We start from the raw sequence: 19,541 nt of genomic DNA, 5'->3' as shown, positions 1-19,541 counted from the left end.
TGGAGCCGACCATACTGGGCAGGGGCTCAGGGCTGGGGCCGAACGGGGGAAACGGGGGCATATCCTGCTGGAGGCAGGCATGACCACCACCCTTCCCTCCGCTCTGAAAGCATGGCAGGGCTTGCGGACACGGACAGGCCTGGGGTGTTGTCAGAACCCTTGGGTGCTCCTTCCCCCCAAAAGGAGCAGCAGTGGCTGCTGTGAGCAGGGGAGGAAGGAAGAGCCAGGAACGCGGGGTCACGAGCGAGCTTCAGGTTCCAAGGGCTGGCCTGGGAGGGAGGGGAGGGGCGGGGCATGGGTGAGGGTCCTGGGGGCAGCACTGAGCCGGGCGGTGTCCCGGGTAGGGGGGGCCCAGGGGCGAAGGGGAGGTGAACTCCAGCAAACTGTACTGATGGGCTCGGCCTCTTCGGTGCTGGAGCTGCCAGCCACGAGCTGTTCCTCCTCGGCACTGACCAGCTCCTGCAGCACGGCCTCCACGATGGGCATCACCATGGCGGTGGTGGACGTGTTGGAGAGCCACATGGACAGCAGCGTGGTGCAGCACATGAAGCAGAGCAGCAGCCTGCAAGGCGGGGCGGTCAGGGCGCCATGTCACAGCGGGGCTGCCGACCCGGGGTGGCCCCCCGCTCCTCTCATGAGGTTCCTTTGGGGCCTCCTACAAACCCGATGGAGCTGGCCTCGAGAAGGGGCGGCGGGGCGGAGGGTGCTGGCGTGGATCCAGAAGGTCGGGGTTTTATGTCAAGCTTTCGGCTTTGTACTCCCAGGGCTTGGCACCGAGTAAACATGACCTTCGTGTTTGTTGAATGAATAAATCACACCTCCTGGGCTAATGGCCTCAGCCAGCAGGAAGCCCTTCCTTAAGCAAAGACTAGCTTTGGTTGTGGGGTCGCCCAGGCTGGGACTTACTGATGGCTCAGCTCTGCAGATGCTGGCTTGGTAATGAGGTGTGCTTTGGGTGCACAAAGGAATTCCTTTTTTTTTTTTTTTGCCCTGCAGCCAACAGTTCTTCAGGACCCATGACAGTCCCTTCTCTGCAGCCTCATCACTCTAGTTACTAGTGACCAAACAGAGACTAACATATGGAGGTCACAGTTCTGCCCACCACTTGCCCGATGCCCACTTGCTGAAAGGCTAGCATCCCCCGCCCCGCCCCCGCCCCATCCCAAGCCACACAAGGGTCCCATGTCACTGTGTGAACCTCTTCAGCTGGTCTCTTGAAGAGTCAACCCTTGGAAAACACTAACAAAAAATAACCGTCAAGTTACTTCACTTCGGCTTTGGAAACACACAGTGTGTGCCGGTACAGACGTGGTTCTGACTTCCGGGAGACCGGCCCGCATAGAGACTCCCCGAGTTTCTTACTCGAGGTGGGATCCCTGACGTGGCACAATGTGGGAACACCTTTTGTGTGGATTATGTCAGGCAGACCAAAGTCCTGGTGCTGTTTCTGTTTAGGCTGACAGCACCAGGAGTTTGCCTGCCCGGGGAAACCGCGAGCAGAGAACACCGCCGGGCGGGGGGCGGGGTGTGAAACACGCATGGGGAGGAGTTTAGTGAAGAAGCGTGGAAATGCGGTGGGATCAGCTTTCTTGAGTTTGAGTGTGAGTACACAGTGGTTTCAAAGAGCTGCGGAGTCCCCACACAACTGCAGATGCCGTTGTGTGCCCGGGAGGGTGAGTGTGAGGTTAAGGCCATAACTGAGTGATGGGGCAAATGACACCAAATTAAGCTGTGGTTAAGTGGAAAACAGGAACCTCCTTTGAGGCTCATCTAGAGGACTCACGTTGGAAACTGGTACCATGTTGTTTATTTATACCCCATTGGACTCCCAAAGAAGTCAGGACAGCCTACAGAAAATGTCCCAAGAAAGCTGTAAATAGGAGGAGGTGGGACCCACATTCTGAAGGAAGGAGAAGGGTAGGGTTGTTCCATGCAGCAGAGCCAACACAGAACTGTCAATCCCCAGGGTTGGGAATGTTTCTCCTGGGCGTTCCCGACAGCAGACAGAGAAGAGGACGGGGCTGGGGGCCTGGAGGGCGTCTCAGATGCCTGGTCAGAGCCAACATGTCTGAGCTGTGGTCTGAACCAGTGACAACAAAAACTCAGGAAGGATGGGAGGAAACCTCCACCTCTCCTTAAATGACAGCGGAGAAGACACCCATTTCCCTGTCCAGCCCGTTCCCTGTTACGCCGGAAAAAAGGTTGAGAAACAATTTACATTGGTCCATCTCCTTTTACCCACCGGGCCCCTTGGATTTTGTAACCTGCTGCCCGTGAAGTCTACGTGGCCCGGATAAATTATTGAGACTGTGATAATAAATGACACCAACGTCACACGCACATCTCTTCCACGATCGACGGCCCAGCAGCTCTGACGTCATTCCATTCCCATTAGTAGAAAAACACCTGGATCCGGAGTCACCCGGGGGCTCAGGAGCCCTGTTCAGGTGGCCCCCTGGGAGCTGGGGGCCGCAGGGAGGCCGGGCACCCCAAGGGCTACTTACATGCCCGGCTTGGCTCCGGCCATCATGACCATGCGCAGAGCAATGCGCTTGTGCAGGTTCCACTTCTCCACCGCAGCCGCCACGCAGATGACGCCCACCAGCAGCAGCGTGGTGTTCTTGAAGTACTCGGCGGCCACCTGCGGGAAGGCAGCGGGTCAGCCCCTCCCGCCCAGCCCGGCGCATGCGCCCAGCGTGGCGCATGCGCCCAGCCGAACTCAAGATGCTCCCCCAGAGACCTGCAAGCCGGAGGCATGGAGGTGAGGGCTGTGGATGCAGCCGACTGCTTGACATGTTGTCTGACTGTTTGACGTATATAATATAAACCCTCTTTAAAGGGGGGGAAGACAAGGACATTTCTCATTGCAGGAGAAATGAAAATGGCAGAAAATGTAAATATAGTAAAATATGTGGTGTTGGAAATAAACAAAATCTACATAATCATACTGTTAAACTTTGATTACTGAATTAACCAAAACTGTGGGGTACCTATACTGGGAAGCTGGAGGCAGAAGGAGAGGGTGTTAAGAGGATAAAATCTTCATCTGCTGTCGTTGGAAATCAACTGATAATGTCTACAAGTGATAACTCAAGAATTAACATAAGAATATAAAATAAGAGGGGTGCCTGGCTGGCTCAATTGGTTAAGCCACTGCTTTCGGCTCAGGTCATGATCCTGGAGTCCTGGGATCGAGACCCTCATCAGGCTCCCAGCTCTGCAAAGAGTCTGCTTCTCCCCTTTCATGCTCTCTCTCATCTCTCTCAAATTAAAAAAAAAAAAAAAAAGGTATCAAATAAAAGGGGCGCCTGGCTGGTTCAATAGAGACAGCATGCGACTCTTGATCTTGGGGTTGTGCGTTCTGGCCCCACGTTTGGTATAAAGATTAAAAATAAACTCTTAAAAAAATAGAATATCAAATAAGAATACTATATGTTGCTTAATTCCAGAAGAATTTGTTAACAAAGATGGAAGTTATTGACCCTGGATGGGAGTTGGTCAGAGGTGGCGGACTTGTTGGGGTCAGAGAGGGGGAAGGCAGCCCCCCTTCTGCTTAATCTAGTTATTGTCCCCAAACCCAGTCGTCAGTTGGCAATGTCGCTAATGTTTCCCAAGGGTAGAGAAGGCTCCCTGCCCTGCTGGGCTGGTGACTCTAGGGCAGAGTCCCCTCTGGGAGTGGCGGATAGGCCTCTGGGCTGCGTGGGCATGGGTGAAGATGCTGCCCCCTAGTGGGACGTGAAGGCACCGCAGTATGCCTGAGGCTTAGGCTGCGGGCTGGCGGCTGGGGAGGGGTGCGGGGGAGGGGGTGTGGAGGGGGTGGTATCTAGGACCTTTCTCACTGCACCCTAACTTTCCTAAAGATCTAGGAGGCAGCTCTGGGGGCGGAATTGGTGTTTGCTTTTCCTCTGTCTCCCGAGGAGGGAAACCCACAGAAGACACAAGACTCGGTACGGGTTCCTCCCCTGGCCCTGCGACTTGAGGCCCCTGCAAGGCCTTCCAAAAGGTCAGTGCAATTGTGTTTACTTTCCTAGGGGACTGGCTGGCACCATTTTCCTTTTCTGCCTCTTTGGCACTTATCATAGTAGAATACCAGTTTGTGATGGCCTTTTAGGAGCCCAGAGCCTACAGGACAGGCGAGGCGACTTTCTCAGGATTCCTTTCAAGGGGAAGGAGAAAGGAACCACCCTGCAGAGAGGGCCCTCACCTTGCCAGGAGATTTCCATTTCACATTCACTTTCTCACAACAGTCTAGGAGGCAGGTGCTGTTAGTACCTCACTTTGCAGGTGATGAAGCAGACTCAGAGGGGTTAAGAAAGTCTTCCAGATCAGAGCGCAAGGGGCAGGGCAGGGGTGAGATATCAATCCAGGTGCGTCTGAATCCAAAGCTACTACACATGTCAGAGTGGGCCAACCGGAAGCCGTGCGTCTAATTCAACTCTAGGGTAGTCTTGGTCTCCGTGAGAGCATGCGTAGGCACACATTCCTGTCTTCATTCATGATCACACAGTCCTGACTCTAGCCCTAAATTGCCGGGAGACGGGCTCTGGGCTGTTTTCATACTTGGTGTTTGCTGGGCTTGGGTCTATTCGCGTGCCGTCCTGCTGGCTTGTGATGGGTGTTATGTGCTTGGGCCATGCAGCTGGCTGTAGTTTGTGGTTAAGAGGCAGCACAGCCAAGTGGACAAGAATGAGGGCTCTAGAGTCAGCCAGGACTCAGCTGTGTGACCCTGGGCAAGTTAGTCAACTTCTCTGGGCTTCATTTAGGCATCTAAGATCATGTGAGTCTCTACCTTTTGTAAAGCTGTTGTCAAGAGTAAATGACAGTTGTAACTCAGCTAGCCTGTGGGGCAGGCGACCAGGATTTTTGGCATCTCTTTCTGTCACTCAGTGTTCCATGCAAAGGCTGACCGGCTCTGCGGCCATTGGCACACAGAGTGGACTCAGCCACAAAGCTGCCTTTCCACTTTCATAAATCAAAATTCTATCCGATAGTGGATTCTATCTGGCCAGTGTCCAGCCCACTGGGTTTTTTTGTTTGTTTGGTTTTACAATAAAACCTTGGTTATTCAGAACCCTTCAGGGAACACGTGGGTTCCAGGATTCTTGAGGGTTATTTTCATCATTTTCCAACCTGCGTTGCTTACTCCTGCTTGCTGTGGGCATTCCTTTCCCCACTACCTAATTTCTGAAACTAATATTCTCTGAGTTGGGAAACTAGATAACAAAGCTCGTTAGAATTATGTGCCAGGAGGAACAGGATCTCCAAACGCGTGCTCCTCTTGGGACTAGAGTCCGCGGCGTCTGTGATGTTTGCAGTGGTGGTTTTATTCTTGCCTTTTCTGCTTTTCTGCTCTGCGGTTTTTCTCTGTTTGCCAGAGCCCTGACCTTGGAGAGTAGAGGTGTTCCTGGACAGTGTTTTAGAAGAGATGTGCTCAAGGAGGCCGCCGGGAAAGGCGGGGCAGAGAGGAGCAACACCATGGGCTCTGGAGTTCCGATGAGCTGGGTTTGAAGGGTGGCTTCCTGCAGAGGAGCTGGAGGCTCTTGGGCAACCCATGGAACCCCGTGGCCCTGTCATTCCAATGTCTTCAGTGGCGAGAGTCACGATACACAGTTCGTTTAATCCGTCACGGCGTGGCCTCGAGTCAGATAACGCAGGCAGGGTCTTAGAATGGTGCCTGGCATACAGGAAGTGCTCAATAAATGCCCATATTATTAAAGAAGTGGAAAAAGGATAAAAAGCTTCAAGATGAGACTGAGGGCAATGCCAGGGAGGTCAGCACAACCGAAGGAGGGAAGAAGAGAAAGAAATGAAATAAGAAGGAGCAAGGTGGGACCTGAAAACCAAAGATTCCCCCAAGTTTTCTCGGCGGAGTGGGGGCCGGGCTGGAGGCAGAGGCCCGAGGACAGAAGGGCCGGCGCATGGGGTCCTTCACCAACTAGCTCAAAGTGAGTGAATCACAGGCGACATCCATTAGTGATGAGCTTTTAAAACATTATTTTCTCTGAAGGCAGAATTACTGATTGATCTCTAGATAGGTTCGGTTTTAAATGTTTAGAACAATTTTTGCAAAGGTTGTGGCTCTGTTCCTAGACTTTGGAGAAGGGCACTCCGGACAGCAGGCTCAGCTCAGGAGGAATGTGAGTTGGCCTCCCTGGGGCCACCCCGGTGGAGGAGGCCTGAGGGCCAACCCATCCTCCCTGCCGGGGGAGGCGCTTGCGCACGGGGAGAACCCTTAGCTCCCCGAAAGGTGGCTGTTTTCTAGATCCTCCCTTTTCAGGCGAGTAAAGAGTAAAGGGCAGTTTGTACAGATTACAACGTGCTCAAGACTGGTTAGTGACAAAATTGGATTCAAACTCAGGTTTACCCTACTCCCAGCTTGGACCCCAACCCTTTCCACATTGCCACTCTACTTGCTCCTGGTGACGGCAGCCAGAGACCGCAGGAGGTGGGATGGATCTCACTGTGCCCTGACGTGGACATCTGGCAGCTCTTGGCTGGGGGGTACCCCAGAAATGCAGATGGTCAGCACTCTGCAGGTCAGCTGTGGGCGCCTCTAGGAATGGTGGGAATATGGCAAGCCCTCAGGAGACCAGGGGTGGCCTCTGGTAACGGATTTACTTTGAGGCTCTTCTGGACATCTGAACAATTTTGCAGGAAAATCCTCTAGACCCCAGGAGTGGGTGATGGGGGTGGCTCCCCCTCGGCACGGAGCTAAACCCCCTCAGCCCGAGCTGGAGCCCGGGGTTAAAGCATTCCAGCCAGTGCCGCGGCAAGGCGGCCAAATCCAGCGCACCTGACTCCGGGACGTTCCCTGGGGAAAGGAATGCTGTTCCTGCCGGGTAAGTCTCTGCGGGCTCCAACACGCTCCGATCACCTAATGGCACTCCCCAAGGCCAGAGGTTTGCCAACCACACTCACCGTGTCTGAAATGTCAGGAAGCCTGCGGGAAGCGCCTCGGCAGCTGGGGCTCTGGGCCTCCTCGCCCAGTCTGAGCAGGAGTTCCTCTTCCGTCCGTTTTATGTATTGAGCCTCCCAAGATGTGGTTTAAAGAGAAGGTTTTGTGGCTAAAAAAACATTCTTTGCAAACCCTACCCTAGAGAAGCCTAAAGCAGGGAGACTCTGATGAGCGCTGACCTGGCCCGGAGGTCTGTTTAGCTAACTCATAAAGCACCCCCAGTTTCTTCTCTGGGACCTCATGGACTGCCTCCAATAGAGGAAACTGAGGCAGGGGGCTGGGCTCTGTGTCCACTGGCAAAGGGGCTGGCTCCTGAGTAGGGAGTAGCTCTTCCCCCAGAAGCATGAATTTGGCCTCAGGAGGCTGCGGTGTCTGGAGGTTCCCAGTCCCAGGCCCCACTCACGGACTGGGTGTGGAGCTCAGCTCTGGGCTGCATCTGGCTGACTGTGGGTGAGGAACGGCTGGGGTTCAGGCAGGGGGCCGGGCCCCAAGGCTCAGCCTCCCTCCCCGTGGGCCTGTATGGAGGGGGTCAGCCCCTGTGGTGAGCAGAGGCCAGAAAGGCAGAGCAGAGAGTGGTACGTGGAATGTGCCCAGGTCTAAACAGACAGAGAAAGTCAGGGTCTGGGGGCTGGTCTGCAATCTGGCAGGTCAGAAAGATCAGGAACCAACAGGGAAGCAGATTTGTGACATTGAACTCCAGTGTCTGTTCTGTTATCGCAGCTGGAGCTGCCCTGCTCCTTCTCCTCTCCTGGCAGGAGCTGGAATGCCAAGGACGCTTGCCAGGGGCCTGCAGTGCGGGGCCGTGGAGACAGCAGAGGGGGTGTGTTTGTGTGTATTCGTGTGTGTGAGTGTATGTTGGGCAGGGGAGAGATAGAAAGCAGATGTCATCTCTACTGGAAGTTGTTCCTGCCCCTGGACACCCTGGAGACTCTTCCCAAGCCCCAGCATTCCAGCCATGCCTCTTGCTGCCCCAGAGAGTGTTCGCGCTCCCAGCCTCCCAGAAACAGTCGATCTTAGCTGACTTGATTGTCCCTGGCTGTGGCAGCACCTTAGAAAGGCATAGATGATTCCTGAGGCAGATACAATGATAGTCGTGAGAATCACAATGGAGGTAAAATAAAGAACAAACCTAAACTCCAGGCCTCAGCTCTGTACGGCCACAGACAGAAATAGCGTCAGGATGCCAACACGAAGATCATGGAATCCTAAAGTCAAAGGGCCCTTTGAGTCCATCCCCTCTCCCAAGGCATGAAATCTAGCTCTAATGTCCCTGATTTGGTCACCTGGATTGCATTCCCAGGACCAAGAATACACAGACCCTACCTAGCTGCCCAGTCCGGCATCTTCCCGCACATGGAGCGGGTCTCTCTTACTGTGCATGGACTCTAGTTCTGGTTTGAGCCTTTGAGCCTCATGTGTTGAGCTGCAGAAGCTGGAAATCACGTCCCTCTTGAGTCTTCTCTCCTTTCCTCGTGTGACTCACATTCTAGATTTGGGACATCCCGGCTACCCACCACCGCACGAGCTCCTGATCTAGAATCTAATGCTCTGGGCACAGACGTTTATTAACTCAGCAGACTTCAGTACTTATTGGCCAGCGGTTAAGAGCACACGTTCTGGGGGCATACACTCCTGGGTCCAATCCTGACTTCTTAACCTCTCTGGACTTCCATTTCTGAACTCCTCCGTAAAGACAGAACTGAGAACCACTTTACAGAGGGTTAAGTGACATGGAGCACGTCAAGGACCTCCCAGAGTGCTTGGCATATGGTACGTGCTCCAGATTTTGGCAGCTACACTGGGCTGATAGATGATACATGCTGCCTCTGTACTCAATGAAAAGCCAAGGTCTTTTCCACACACACTGTGAACACTTATCCCATGAAACGTCATTTTGTCAGCCCCAGGCCATTGTCGCATCCTGTCAGCTTTGTTTCTGTCATCATTAATTAGTTGGCCCATCAGCTTTGAGTCATCTGCAGATCTGATAACGTACCTCTTGTATTTCCACTTGGGCTCTCCCTCTAGTCTACTGCTGATACGTCACTCAAGATTTTTAAGGTTCAGCTGTTCAGCCAGTACTCAAGTCACTCAACTGTGCTATCATCCAGCCCACACTGGCTCCTTAGATTGAGAAATTTTTTCCCCCTGGAAACTGTGAAGATTCCAGAGAAAAAGTTAATTTGTTTTCAACAACTTTTGTTTAAAAGGCTGGGGTTAATTATAAAGTCTCCTAGAAAGACGTCAGTCTTTGTGGTCAAAATCAAAGTGGTCAAAATGAAGTTTGGGCACCTGGTAGGGTGTACTTCATTTATCTAGAACATTCCCTCTTGGGGGAATTGGGTGAATCCTCTGCAGGGCCAGAAAAGAGGCATTACCGCATGGGTCTTCTGTGTTTTCCCATTTGGCTTGTGCCTTCTCTTTTTTAGAGTAGAAACTTCTCAAGGTCAGGAGTCTATCATTTTGTATCACTTTTCAGCAAGGCAGAAAGAAGAAAGTCTAAGCTTTGCACACAACAAACTTTTAACCCCTGCTGGCTATCAAGTCATCACCATAAAAATGAACCATTTGTATGCATACACCGGCTCTGGAGAGGGCAGAAATTCTGTGTTTCATTTTTGTCAGGGTCAGGGTCCTATAACGTCCCAGATGGCGCCTGGTAGATACAAAACTCAGGAAATATTTTTCTGAATGTTGAATGAGTAACATGAGGGACAAAAGCCACGGTTCTAGGGGTGCCTGGGTGGCTCAGTGTGTTAAAGCCTCTGCCTTCAGCTCAGGTCATGATCCCAGGGTCCTGGGATCAAGTCCCACATCAGGCTCTCTGCTCAGCGGGGAGTCTGCTTACTCCTCTCTATCTGCCTGCTTCTCTGCCTACTTGTGATCTCTGTCTGTCAAATAAATTAAAAAAAAAATCTTAAAAAAAAAAAAGCCACGGTTCTAGAGTCGCACTGATCCTACCCACAGGCCTTCCTTCAGGTGGAAAGCACAGTATTGCACACCGTCTGGAAACTCTGCAACCAAAAACCCTTCACTGAGGGCCAGCACAAGGATCTAGTCCACAGATGCCACAAATCCCAAGGGCTGCACATCGTTGTGGTGAGGCGACATGTCTGCAGAAAGTTGCTGTCAGGTGTGTCTGATGTACCCCTTCAAGGCTAAGGATATCAGATCGGCTCCCAGGGAAGGGAGCAACACTTTTAGCTGAGGTCTTTGGAAAGGCTTCACTGTAGAGGGTAACTGGGCAGGATTTCAACCGTGGAGGAAAGTGGAGAGAACTTTGAGTCAAGGCAAGATGAGGCAAGCACAACGTGGGTTTGGGGAGTGACAAGTAGATGACCTGACTGACTGCCTTTTCCCCGGGGAGCCCTGGCACATGCTGATGTGAGGGCGTGGCTGCTGGTGGTGGACAAGGTCTCCATCTGCAAAGTTGAGTGGCTCAGGAAGGGTCATAAGCCCTGTCCTCTACTTACTGGCATTTTCTCCTACTCTGAGTTTAAAAAGCTAACTAAACAGACTACCTTTGGCTGAATCAGCTTCCTGTAGACCAACTGTTAAATATCATTGTCAGCCACCACTACTCTTTCAGATGGGGTAGGACTTTTCACCTCAAATGACAAGATTTGCCCTCTAGCTCTTCCAGAACTTTCCAGAACTTGCCTAGCCCTTCACCAGACAGTCTTCCTTTTCTCCTCACAAAGTCACGTTAAGCCCATAAACCACTGGCTCAATAGATGCCTTCTAGGTCTGGCCTTCCTGGCTGTGCAGAGGGGCGGGCTCTATCCTGCGGAGGCGCTGAGTGGGCCACCCCTCTGGAGGATTCCTGCTGCAGGCAGCCCTTGGAGAAAGAGGGACATCATCTACTTCAAGGCTAAGACATGCCATTGGCTTTGGGGCTGCCCATAGTGAAATACGAGATAGAAATCTTTTAATTAATAGTTAGCTCACGTTAAATGTTAGTTAAGATTCAATTCTTTCTATAATGTCATTTTTTTCTCTGCCCTCTATTTTCACCCCCTGATTCATGGGTGTCTGGTGTCTCACTTTAAAGAGAAATCTGCAGAATAAGTTTAAATGCTTTTCGTAAGAAAAGTCGTGTTTAAGGTTGGTGGTTCTTTTAGGCAGGCCCACAGACCAAACTACCTATTCTTGTTCCCACAAAGGAAGGGGACACTTTGGAGCAACTGCGGCGTGATGCAGGTCACAGGCTAGTTTTTCTGTGGCTCTCCAGGATATTGGTGTTGTACCCATTTCCAGGAATAAAAGCACTGCTGATGGTTTGGGGGGCTCCCATCCTTTTTGGCTACTACAGCTACCCATTGCTGCCAACCCTTCCACCCCCAAACAAGAACAATACAGAAAAAAAAAAAAAGATAGCAACAAAAAATTCAGTGAAAAACCAAAAACCCAAATACCCCAAACACAAACTAACAATCAAATTGGCCAGTTGAGTCTGTCTGGTAGAATAGCAAGCAAGAATAGACTTTGAAATCTAATGGGTATGAGTTTGAATCCAGTTCTCCTCCTTCCTACCTTGTGATTTTGAGTGTGTTTCTTAACTCTCTGAGTCTCTTCACTCATCTGCAGAATGGAAGTACTAACACCCACCTTGTAGAGATCTCAGGGGAATTACGTAAGTGATATAGTACTTCCGCTGTAGTGCCCGATTGCTCGTAGGCCTGCAGACATTGGTGCCCTTTCATCCTTCTTCTTTGCCTCTGTCCTTCGTCTCTACCATTCGATCTTTATCAGAAGCTCTAAGCAGAGACCAGGTGCTGTGACAAGAGTCTAAACAGAACCAGGTAGTAATGGATGGGGACCATCTTTCATCTTGCTTCTGGGTTCTGGTTGTGTTTTTCTTCTTTCCCACTTGTGCTGGGTGTTAAGTGTATGCCCTGAAATCTGACCACAACCTGGGCTCGATATTGACAATTTCTGGATGAGCTTTTATGGATGCCGTAGAGAGAGAGAGAGAGAGAGAGAGGACAGAGAGGGCAGGTTCTAGGTAGACAGAGGTCAAGGAAAGAATATGCAGTAATCTTGAGTTGGGGAAGAAGGAATAGAACTTTTTTTTTCTTTTTTTAGGGGAAGTGGATGAAAACATTGTCAGGACTCAGGAAAACATCATGAGTCTCTCTGTCAACACACATTTATTGAGCACTTACTGTATAGGGGCTGAGGTTTATAATGAGATTCCAAAGACCTGGGAAACCCGATTCCTACCTTTGATTCCTGCCTTATAGTTTAAGTGGATAAAAAAGACCGAGAAAGGTCAACAGCAGGTTGCTTATAGGTGCTAACCCCCCTTTAGGGTTAGGAATCTCCCAGTTCCTAGAGGCTTTCAGACTGAAGGAGCAGTTGGATGTGATCAGTTAAGGCTTCCTGAAAGAGGCAGTTTGAGGGAGATGAGGGTCATGGGAGAGGAACTCAGGGCCTGGAATAGCAGGTGCAAAGGCTTAGTGCTAAGAGGTTTTTCCAGAGGGTGAAGAAAGCCCTGTCCTCAAGTGCTTTGGGACTCTCCCTTCACCTTGAGCCCTCTTTCACTGGCCCAGCAGGGCCCTGAGCAGGGAGCTGGGCCACCAATGTTCTAACCTCGCTGGACCGGAGGACTCCGAAGAACGGGTACAGGAAGGCAGGCACCAGAGCTGCAGCTCCGAGAGGCACGGCCTCAGACACCCAGTACACAGCGGTCACGATCAACACGTAAGCACACGCAGCCTCCTGGAAGGGGAGGAAAGTGGGCGGTTAGTCACAGGGAGAACCACTGCCATGGAGAATCCAGATAAGATGGGGTGGAGGCAAGAGGCACCCAGACTCAAACACGGGCCCCAGGACACAGCCCTGGGAGGTGGAGAGCTGGCCTTGGCAGGGCCATGTGGGGATCCGTGGCGGGGCCCACACTTGGGTGTGTGCTGTAATGGCTGCTCCCTGGGTGGACCGGCGCCTGGCACGTGGACTGTGGCAGCAAAGCCACCAGACTTAGGGTATCCCAGCTCTGCCGGTGCCTGCAACTGTGCGATGGGGACTGAAATGAACTGTGTCCAGACCCAAGATCACAGACTCTAAAGATGGAGTTTATAGCTCGGGCATGCAGCAGAATATTTTGGCATGGAGTTGATTAGATGCTAGGTGTTCTTGGGGTGGTTGAAAGTTGGGATCCATTTGTGTAACTGATTCACGTGTGAGCTCTGAGATTGGGCCATTGTAGGGCTGGAAAAGTCTATGCCGTGGGGGGGCTGTCCTGGGCGTGAAGAGGTTTAACAGCATCCCCGGCCTCTACCCACTAGATGTCAGTAGTACCTCCCGACTGTGACAACCACAGATGCCTTCAGACATTGCTAAATGTCCCTGGGGGGAATACTGGTGCCTGGTTGAGAACCCGTGTCCCTACCAGTGTCTGATTCTCACCGCTCTGGGACTTCATCCCCCCCAGCCTGATGCACATGGAAACATCCCTCCGATAAAGGGAATCAGGGAAGGCCTGGAAATTTACCAGTTTTCCCCAACACCACCACTTGGCTAGCTGTTCAGCCTTGCAGTGCATAGAATAAAAAAGCACAACACTGTTCTCAACAACCAGCCCTCCTTAACCTCAGCCTCTAGTAGTGCTAGGCGCTCGGAATCCACTGATTAACGGAGCTGAGAAAGGTCACTGGCTTACTCTCGGTGGGGAGGGGGGGATGTGACTGTCCAAGGACCTTAACAGTGGTCTTGGAGGGCCATTGCACAGAGGGTCCAAGCAAGCTCTGGGTTCCTCAATTTATACATGGTCCTAAACCATCTGGGCTCAGATCTGACCTGCCCTGAGGCTGGCTGGCGATCAAGGAGCCTGACGAATCTTGTTCTGTTTATCTCTCCCTTGGGTTCAGAACAAGCGTCCTCAAACTCTTGCACAAAAGTTACAAAAGGTCGCCAGGATCCGTGAGGGGCGTCAGGAGTGATTAACCCAGCTTGGCTGGATGGGACCTTGCTCCCTCCTGATATGCATGGATTACTGCCTTCGGGTTGGAGAAATGGGAACAGGGCCCAACGATTGTTGACTGTGCAGCTCCCACTGAGATATCCTCTGGGGCCGAAAGATCAGAGAGAAGTTAAAACTTTTAGAAGTTGCTGATAAGAAAACAGAATCAGGAAGGGGGGAAAAAGATTCCATTGGAAAATAATGCAATTTAGAGAAATACTCTCTTTTGTTGCAGAAATATAAAGAATTTCAAAGCCTTTAGCCCATTGAGCCTACTTATTCCTATCTCTTCCCTGGGACACAGAATGGCAGGTCTTATAGCTGAAGATAAAAGGGACAGGCTATCTGTCCCTCCCCGAGAGCCCTTATTCCCTCCTGAGGACCTTTAGCCTTTCTTGTCCTTACAGGGCCACAGATTAAGGTTAAGGGAGAGCGGAAGGGAAGACAGATGGCGAGAAAGAGAGAACCAACCTTCTCCCGGGTACCATCTTAGTTTGAATTAGGAGGATTTGGGTAAGCTAAGGTATACTTGTTGATTGCAATTACTGTTACAAATTAGAATAGGTTGGCTTGGAGGAAGTCAGCAAGCCCCGTTAAGAACAGGGTAAACCACCATCATTCTTTTTATCTGGACTTTCCTTACAGCACGAGAATGGCCAAGGGTCTACCTCCAGAGGCCTTTTTCCGTATTTCTCACCGTGTTCACCCATGGAATTTACATAAACTTCCTTTTGCTCCTTCTGAACCTTCTCAGAATTTAGTGGGCAAGCTTGTATTTAGATACCCTGCCCAAAAGCTTTGTGAGGGAATCCTGGGGCCTCACATCCGTCCAGTGTCTGGCAGGTGGCTCAGTTAAAGTTGGTTGAACTGAACTGGGTTCCTCTGCTGGCTACCGGGTTTCTCTTATCTATCTATTGGAGAGAATATTCTGGAAACCCTCGGCCCCTTATCACTGCCACTGTCAGCTGGTGTGTAGGGGCTGAGGAGCATTCGGGCAGTGCCTTTAAAGCGTAGTATTATCAGTTCTTTTCGGCGTCTGTTTACAAATAAAGGAGGGAGCTCAAAAGCGGCATTTTCCATATGGGATGTTTCCTGATTCTGCTGCCAACTGATGCGTCCATCTGGTCCTCTCCCGTGCTGTCCGATTGTCTCAGTGATGTTCCACTCAGACTTCACCAGAAGGGCTTGAGGTCTGCTTATTTGCTGTCATACATGACCATGAGGCCTTTCTGAAATTTCATTTGGGACTTGGGTGTAACCTTTATCCCGCCAGGGACACTGAGGCAGGGCTTGGTTACGGACAAGCCCCTCATATGCCCTTCTCTTTTGGAACATGGGAGACCAAGTCTGGGCCCCTGGTGTTAGAGAGCTGGGGAGGAAAGAGGGGAGGGTCCTTCTAATGCTTCCTAGGATGTAGCTGTGAAGAACCATTAGAAAGACAGGCTGGGAACTCCGGCCAGGTCCCTTCCCTCAGCTCCAGCCTGGAGCAGCCAGGTCCCCTTTAGAATCCTGAGGATTCAATACCAGAATCTAAAATTTTGACATGTGGGAGTAAGAATGGATGAGAGACCTCCTATGTGCTGGTTTGTGCTTACTGTGGGCACTGGTCACCTGAAGGTGATTTTATGTCATTGTAGAAGAAGAGCAGAGCTCTTATTGACACAGTGACACACACAGCAGTCACCTTTGGAGGGCACCTGGGTAAGTGGCAAGCGAGCTGCGTCCAGCTCTGAGGACACCAGCCATACCGGGCTCCCTCTAGCTGTCCCTGGGGCTGTGGGAGTCCAAGTATCCGTCCACGTGCACCGACCAGGAGGCCCTGAGGTAGTGTTAGGTTTACTTTCCTAAAAGGCACTTGTTCTTAAAGGGGGCGATTTTGCACCTCCCCGGCCCCCCTGCCGTCCAGGGGATATTGGGTGATATCTGGAAGCATTTTAGGTTGTCACAGTGGGAGGGGGGAAGGGACAGAGTCCCTTGGTCTCCATAAGTCCAGTTGTAAAAGTCTCTTCAAAGATTATGTACAAATCTAAACAGACCAGAGGTTCACCTGCTTTTCCTTTGCTCTCCTCTTTTTTCCCCCCAAGATTTTTTCCCCTTCTTTTTAAAATAACACCTGTCTTCCATCAGATTTATAGATTATTTTGCCTACTTCAATAACTGGTTATTTTATATTGTTTCTTCTTGTGGATTCTTTTTACGAGTCATTGGTGACTGAGGCGCTTAAAGCCAGGTCCCCAGAATGAAAACCAGGCAACACCACACCCTAGAGTCATGGTCCTCCCAAACAGGGCTGACTTAGGGGGACACAGAATGCCTGATACCACCACGGAGAGGAGGGCACTGTGTCTCTGGTGAACATTCCCTTAAGTGCATCAAATATTGAGTAAAAACAACAACAACAAACTTTGAAAAAAGAAAAAAAGAAAGAACAATCAGCCCATTTGGACAGAGCGGAGCATGGACTAGCAGGAGCCCAGGAAAACTGTCAGCAGCAATCACCGTCTCTGCTAATCCCAAGCGGCTGTTACTCAGCGGCTCCCTGGCACTCTGGGGTATTTGTTCTAGTAAAGATTTAGGCCTGTTTGTTTTTAAGACATTCTAATCCCCTCTATTTAACTTTCTAACTCAATGTTGGTTACCAAGTTACTCTGGGAGCTGCCTGGAAAAATCTCTTCTCCTCTCACAAACATGATTAACCTCTCTTAGCTTATTTTTCCTAAAGTCTTAAGGGTAGTGCCTGCAGGACAAGGGGCATAGCCCAGGAGAGGAGGAGGGGGAGGAGGAGGGAGACAGGGAGGGAAGGAAGGCCAGCAAAGGTCTGAGAAGGCAGCAGAAGGCAGACCCAAAGCTTTGGCACCACAGCTCATGCAAACGGCTCAAAAATTGGGTCATGGTCTAGAGTTGGGGGCTCTTATTTCTTTTTTTATCGCGTCGTTGAATGTGCCTCCTTCAAGGGCATAGAGAAGGAAACAGAGAGGATACACATGATCAAAGGGCCCTATGCATGGGACTGGGGCGAGATGCCAAGCTCCGCTTCAATGAAAAGTTCAGAGGGACTTCGGAGACTGCATTTCAAAGTGTGGTTAACAGAACAACAGCCCCTGGTGGGTGCAAAGGCGTCCCGGTGCCCCCCTCCCATGCCACTCCCCAGCTTCACCCACGACCCCCCAGTCCTGCAGGGCAATCCCCTCCCTCCTGCATCACTCCCCCTACCCCCCTGTGTCCTTACTGGGAGGCCTCCCTGCTCTCCAGCTCCCTCGCAGAGAGCCGGTCACATGGTGACCCTGTTGAGCCCAGGACAAATGCCGGCCCAGCAGCGTGTCTCTCTCCCCAGGGGCACAGCGCGTGGCCCCCAGTTCCGGTGGCCCGAGGACAGGGTAGCACCCCTCAGCCGGTTCAGCCGCCCCTGCCAACCTCAGCCCTGGCTGGGGGCCATGTGGTCGGGGCCCTGGGAAGGCTGCAGAGGGGCAAAAGTGGCAGCGTGGGGGAAGAAAGCGTTCGAGCCTCCCCCAGAAAGACCCGTCCATGCCCGGATCCCGGGAGCAAAGCTCGCGGAATTGCTGCCTCGCACCCCATCCCTCGGCCCCACTGCCCTCGCCCCCCCACGGCCGGCCCCGCAGGGACAGGAGGCGACGCGCGGTACTCACGCTGCTGGGGTGGAGCATGGGCAGGGGCAGCAGCAGGAGCGGCACGAAGATGACGAGCAGCAGGTTTCGCGCCCCGAGGAGGCCCTTGAGCAGGCCCATGGTGGCCCTGGGCGCCCCCTCCCGCCTCCCGCCGGCTGCCGGGGGCCTTCGCCTCTCACCACGCTGGGCTCAGTCCAGAAAGACTTCTGAAACCCTACTCGGCTTCCAAGAGTCCTCTCTTGTCGTGGGGGCAGAAAAGGAGGCCAGTGACGGCTCCTGTGTGCACAAAAAGGCTGGGCTCCTTGCCTCCTGCTTTAGGTGGGATTGGTGAGCATCGTTTCACGGCCAGCAGAAAGGGACCGGGAGAGGAGGCTGAACCGAGGCATAGTGGGGGCCCCTTCCCTTGCTCAGTAGTAGAGAAACGTCATTCTAGGGCTCGCAGAAAGCCCCCTAGCCAATCAAAGGCACAGCTCTGCTGCGGCTGGTTAGCCTTGAAGAAATCATGTAAAGGCTTTAACCGATTAAAGATACCGAGCGCATGGACTGGTGCCCTCCATCAGTCTTGCTCTCTCGGATGGCCTGTTTGGGGCAGTATCGGTTTCTCTTCCACCTGTGCTGGCCGTACCCCTTCCCTTAACCCAGGCCCCCAAGTTGGTCAGCGGCCGGTGCAGACTTCAGACAGGGCTAGTCTTCTCTCCCAGGACCTGCCACCTGAACTCAGTTCCAATTTCTTTCCTTCAAATTGATTCCCCACTTATAATTTGCCTTGAACCTGGGCCTCCAAAGCAGGGGAAAAAAAAAAAAAACGCCGAGACTTTCCTTGCTGTCACCGGACAAAAATCCTGCTGGAGGCCCACCTTAACTTTCCCTCACCTACCGGGAGCAGACCCAGGCAGTGGCCCCGCCCAGGCCTCAAAGCCAATCAGTCTGTCGGAAAGAATGGGCCGTATCTCCTCCAGAGGCCCTGGGTGATTGGTCCCAGCAGGGGCCTGCTGAGTGGGCAGAACCGAGGCAACTTGCAAAGCTTATTTTTGTTTCTCAAACATCCTAGGGGCTGCAGTGATGATCGTCATTGTGAACATAATCCCACTTACGCAGAGCTTTCCCTGGGAGAGCACTTATGAGCCTAGTTCTTAGGAAGATGCGTTTGGGGCAGGGAGAAAATGAAATAATAATTCTGGAGAAATTCGCCCCCAGAGCGTACAATATTAAGCCCTTCGGACTTCCCTAATGACAAAGATCATTTACTTCGGCATCTGAGTGAATAGGAAGCATCTGGGTCAGCAGAGGGTGTTAGCCTATAAGAAAGACCACAGACTTTTTGAGGGAGAATGGGAAGGGTAGCCACCTCTCTGGAAAAGTGTAGATGCCCATCTCATTTCAAAGGCTCTTGGAGCCCAGATGTCAGTGGTCTTTCTTGACTGGACTAGGTGCTCAAATGCTCCTCTCTGAGGCTCTTTAGCAAAAAAGAAGCAGAAAGCTTCCTTTGGCGGGGATGCAAGGAGGAAGGAGGGGGGAGGGCTGGGAAGAAGTTGACAAGTTCAGGGTCAGAGCCTTGGCAACTGTTGCACTCTGTAGTTTCTGCTGGTTAGAGATCGGGAGAAGCTGTCAGCCTCTTTTCTCAGAAGGGACATGTGAATAAGGTTACCTATGTTTTTCTTGAATTCACAGAATGCAAGAATGGCATTCCAAGGTCTACAGTTGGAAATGATCCCCAGGCTAAACACAGAGAGACTGGAGAAGTGACTCCAGAAAACCAGTTCTTCTAGACTTCCAAGGCAGGGGCAGTTATGGACAGTCGAGGTTTCCTTCGCGGTTATCTTGCCATTGTAGGATGGGCTATGATGACCCATCTCTTTAAATGCATGTGAAAGTCCGGCTACCGTATTTGTTACATTCGGGCCTCATTCTTGGGCTGATTTTGAGACTCAGAAGGAACAAGACCACAGTTGTGATGTTTGGGTGGCAAATATGAAAGAGGCTGGAAAATAATAAATAA

At 51.7% G+C, this 19,541-nt stretch overlaps 1 protein-coding gene across 1 annotated transcript in view; it reads right to left on the bottom strand.

Moving 5' to 3' along the window:
* Positions 1–18,356, bottom strand: part of SLC13A4 (solute carrier family 13 member 4) — a 39,600-nt gene extending 21,244 nt beyond the window's left edge. Inside the window, exons 1-4 of the mRNA XM_046021330.1 lie at positions 17,564–18,356; positions 12,548–12,676; positions 2,505–2,641; positions 390–562 (exon numbers count right to left, since the gene is read on the bottom strand). Coding sequence (XP_045877286.1) covers positions 390–562; positions 2,505–2,641; positions 12,548–12,676; positions 17,564–17,662 — 538 coding nt within the window. The 5' untranslated portion in view covers positions 17,663–18,356. The remainder of the gene's footprint in view (positions 1–389; positions 563–2,504; positions 2,642–12,547; positions 12,677–17,563) is intronic.
* Between the last annotated feature and the right edge of the window lie 1,185 nt (positions 18,357–19,541).

This window comes from Meles meles, chromosome 10 (assembly GCF_922984935.1).
Source record: "Meles meles chromosome 10, mMelMel3.1 paternal haplotype, whole genome shotgun sequence".
NCBI classification, from domain to species: domain Eukaryota; kingdom Metazoa; phylum Chordata; class Mammalia; order Carnivora; family Mustelidae; genus Meles; species Meles meles.
The sequence above is the reverse complement of the archived record's forward strand: the minus strand, read 5'-3'. Positions and strand labels throughout refer to the sequence as shown.